The sequence below is a fragment of the Otolemur garnettii genome, unplaced genomic scaffold, assembly GCF_000181295.1.
Source record: "Otolemur garnettii isolate 467f Iridium unplaced genomic scaffold, OtoGar3 scaffold00032, whole genome shotgun sequence".
NCBI lineage: Eukaryota > Metazoa > Chordata > Mammalia > Primates > Galagidae > Otolemur > Otolemur garnettii.
This window is the reverse complement of record NW_003852427.1, coordinates 554,302-558,571: the sequence shown is the minus strand read 5'-3', so window position 1 is coordinate 558,571 and position 4,270 is coordinate 554,302. Positions and strand designations below refer to the sequence as shown.

General features: G+C 43.0%; 1 protein-coding gene across 1 annotated transcript in view; it reads left to right on the top strand.

Moving 5' to 3' along the window:
* Positions 1-4,270, top strand: part of DCAF1 (DDB1 and CUL4 associated factor 1) — a 76,539-nt gene that overhangs the window by 68,574 nt on the left and 3,695 nt on the right. The window contains exon 21 of the mRNA XM_023512989.1: positions 2,479-2,731. Within this exon, the coding sequence (XP_023368757.1) occupies positions 2,479-2,731 (253 nt within the window). The remainder of the gene's footprint in view (positions 1-2,478; positions 2,732-4,270) is intronic.

Below are 4,270 nucleotides of genomic sequence, written 5' to 3'. Positions count from 1 at the left end.
AACCCAGCCCTGGCCAAACTGCAACAAAAAAATATCCGGGCGTTGTGGTGGGCACCTATAGTCCCAGCTACTTGGGAAGCTGAGGCAAGAGAAGCCTGGGCCCAGGAGTTGGAGGTTGCTGTGAGCTGTGTGAGTCCATTGCACTCTACCTAGGGCGATAAAGTGAGACTCTGTCTCTACAAAAAAAAAGTTGTATTATCTTAAATTTAGAATATAAGCATTATTTTCCATGAACTCTCTTCTTCAGTGTACTTATTATTAATTTAGGTACTTTATTAATAGATTAGCTGATTTTGTTCAAGTTTATGAAACTGTGTCTGGAAAAAAGAGGCAAAAATTGTTATCTGGTAAACACTTGGATTCTTTTCCCTGAGTTTTGTCTCCCCATCCTTTCCTACTTATTTGTATGAGTGATGTGCTCGTAAGGGATTATAAGCTTGTCTGTGTTTCAATTCATCATTGCTGCCTCTAGGTGCTCTCAGCTCCTTTCAGTGGGGGAATGCTTAGTAGCTTTGAAGGGATGTGTGGCCAAGGCTGTGAAATGGTGGTCTCAGGCCATTACATGTATACTTACTCACAGACACGTGTGTGCAGGGTGCCCCTGAAAAATCTGGTATAGACTATACACACACTTGTGCAAGTATTAGGATTACTGGGTACTTAAAGGGGGTCAGTTTTTTCCACATAGCTGCCAGAAATTTTTTTGAGACAGAGTCTCACTATGTCACCCTGAGAGTACCATGGTATCACAGCTCACAGCAACCTCAAACTCTTGGGCTGAAGAGATTCTCTTACCTCAGCCTCTCAAGTAGGTGGGACTACAGGCACCTGCCACAAAACCTGGCTATTTTTTTGTTGTAGTTGCCATTGGTGTTTGACAGGCCCAGGTGGGGTTCAAACACGCCAGCCCCAGTATATGTGGCTAGTGCCCTAGCTGCTAAGCTGTAGGCATCGAGCTATGCTGCCAGAAATTTTGAAAAGTCTAAATCACTGAATCAAACAGCATATCAAAAAGTTATTAATGGTATTTCCAAAATTATCAAAAGTCCATAAAGCAGAGTGGTATTTTGCTGAACGAGCCTACTTTGTCTTAACGGCTGGTGAATACTAGTATTTGGGAAAGCACAAAATGCTTGTTTTTTAAGAGAGTAGCAGGGCTCGGCACCTGTGGCTCAAGCAGCTAAGGCACCAGCCATATACACTTGAGCTGGTGGGTTCAAATCCAGCCCCGGCCTGCCAAACAACAATGATGGCTGCAACCAAAAAATAGCTGGGCGTTGTGTTGGGTGCCTGTAGTCCCAGCTACTTGGGAGGCAGAGGCAGGAGACTTGCTTGAGTCCAGGAGCTGGCGGTTGCTGTGAGCTGTGATGCCATGGCACTTGGCCCAGAGTGACAGCTTGAGGCTCTGTCTCCAAAAAAAAAAAAAGAGAGAGAGAGATTGGCAGGTAGGAACACCTTTAGATTAAGAATGAATTTTTTTTTTTTTTGCTCATTTTGGGCTGGTTCTTTCTTGACTTTCATTTGGCCAATGTATTAAATGAATTTTATATTTTATTATTGTAGGAGTTAGAATCTTTTGCTATTGGTAAAGCTAACAGTTGATTCTTGAGCAGAAAGATAAGTGTCTTGAGTGTTGGTTACATTTACTTGGAAGTGCCTATCCATCCTTATCAAAACAGAGAGGTATCTTAGTGCCCTCTCCCACTTGAAGGGAAGCAACTGGGATTCTAAAGCAAAGCTGAAATCCATGCCATTTACAAAGCCCCGAGGTACCTAGAGCAAAGTATTTCATTGGTTTTCTTGCCTTTGGAAAGTTATCTTATAATGAAAGGATGGATAATTTCTCTAGCATACTTTTTTGGGGACCTTGTAACAAGAAATGTAGGTATCTGTTAGTGTTCTATATTGTAAAGTGTTTTGTTGCAAAGTTCAGGTCATCAAATACATATGATAGCAGTCTTAGGGATTTACCCACATTTTTGATTAGAAGATCAAAGGCAAGAGCTTGTAGGAGTGGATGACTGAGCAGCTGTGTTCTTCCTCTGTTTTGTTAAAGCATTGCTTTTTAGATTCCAGGTAAAAGCTTTTACTCTAGCACCTTAACTGATTTCACTTGCTTTGGTTGATGTAGTAAGAAAGAAGAGCTCCCCTTCTTGGGCTCCTAGAATATTCATAGTAGAGACTTTTGGAAAGCAAGTTGTCTGTTTCCTTGGATAAGGGCTGAGTGACCAGTAATGCCTTTGTAGAATGATCAGCAATCTTTGTCTGCAGAGTCCTTCAGGTTTTTTGGGGGACGTGTGTGTGCCTGTCTCAGCCATCATTGACAAGTCTAGCTGGCTCACTTAGTCTGTGCTATTCTAGATGACCTCCCTTTCTTCTGACAGTTTCCCCCCTTTCCCTTTGGGCAAAACTCACCATGCGGCCCACAGGGATCAGGCCTCTGTGTTTGTCCTAATGGACATCATGCTCTCTTACTAGGAAGAGGAAGAACAGGAAGAAGAAGATGATGATGAAGATGATGATGACACTGATGATTTAGATGAGCTTGACACTGACCAGTTGCTGGAGGCCGAGTTGGAAGAAGACGACAACAACGAGAATGCAGGGGAGGATGGGGACAATGACTTCTCTCCCTCGGATGAGGAGCTAGCAAACCTTCTAGAGGAGGGAGAGGATGGGGAGGATGAAGACTCTGATGCAGACGAGGAAGTGGAACTGATCCTGGGGGACAGTAAGTATAGGGCTGAGTTTGGGCTAAGCCTTGGCACCCAGAGCAAGGTCCCTTTACTTCAGTCACTGTAACCTAGAGAGCAAACTACACCAAGGTTCTATACCCTATAACTGTTGATTTATCACTCTGGTCTTATGAGAAAAAGCACTTTCACCTCTTTGGTTCCCTGCTCTTCCATCAGACTGTGTAACCAAACTAAATAGTTGTCATCACTTATCTTTTAAGTAGAAAATAGCAAACTTTTTCTGTAAGGCCAAGACAGTTAATATTTTATGCTTTGTAAAGCATATGGTCTTTCTTGCAGCTCTTCAACTCAGCTGTTATAGTGAGAAAGCAGACTTAGACAATATGTGAATGAATGATTGTGGCTGTGTTCTAATAAAACTTTTATTTGCAAAAATAGGCGGTGGGCTTGTAGTTTGTCAACTTTGAGCCTTAGAGAATTAGCCTTAGAATGAAAGCCAAAGTTAGTTCTCTTTTGCAGGGCAAAGCTGGAGTCAGAAGAAACTCTTAATGGGGTGCTGTTCTTTTTAAAAGTTATATAGCAGGTGTCCTCAAACTACGGCCTGTGGGCCACATGCAGCCTGCTGAGGACATTTATCTGGCCTGCTAGGTGTTTTTGCCGCCGCTGCCTGTTCTGCTTAGCAGCCGACTCTTCCCGGGGCCCACAGTCTGGCCCTCCAACGGTCTAAGGGACAATGAACTGGCCCCTTGTTTAAAAAGTTTGAGGACCCCTGTAAGAAATGAAGGCTTGTAGAGGAGACCTTTCCTATCTGCTTTTGGCTAATCCCTTCTAAAAGCCAGGGGACAGATGTTTTCTTTGGTTTCTGTTTTCATCTTCTTTCCTTTTCCTTTTCCTTTCCTTTTCCCTTTCCCTTCCCTTTCTCCTTGTTTGCCTTTTCCTTTCCCTTCTCCTCGCTGCCTCTCCCCATCCTTTCCTTATTCCAAACAAGCTCCAGTTTTTTTTTTATGGAGTTTTGGGTTTGAACCCTCCACCTCCGGTATATGGGGCCGGCGCCCCATTTCTTGAGCCACAGGCACTGCCCAACAAGCTCCAGTTTTTCTAGTAATTTCCCATTAGGACAAGTTTCTATAGTCAAGTTGTCTCTGGCTATGGCAGTGATTCCTCAGTAAACTAGCTAATAGTTCTAAGAGTCTGTTAGCTCTGTACATAAGTCCTTTTACTGAAGTTGTATTTTGAAGAAGCTTGGTCGTAGGGTAGGGGGCAAGTGGCTTATATCTGCCCATCTACTGTTTATCAGCTTGTTTGTCCCAAACTTGGAGGTTGAAGTCATTCAGTGGAGTAATCTGATGTCTTGGTTAAAGAGTTCGGTAAGAAGAACTAAGGAAACAAGGGACACATGGCAGGTTTTATGACCTTTTTGTCATATGTGAACAGAGACACATAGGAAACAAGTGATACCTCCCTTTAGTTACAGTTAGTTAGGCAGGTAAGGAGAGTCAGCAAATAGCTGGCCAGCTGATAGTCATGCCTCCCAATGTAAAAGAGTTATCACTTTACTTTTTCTTTTTTTTTTT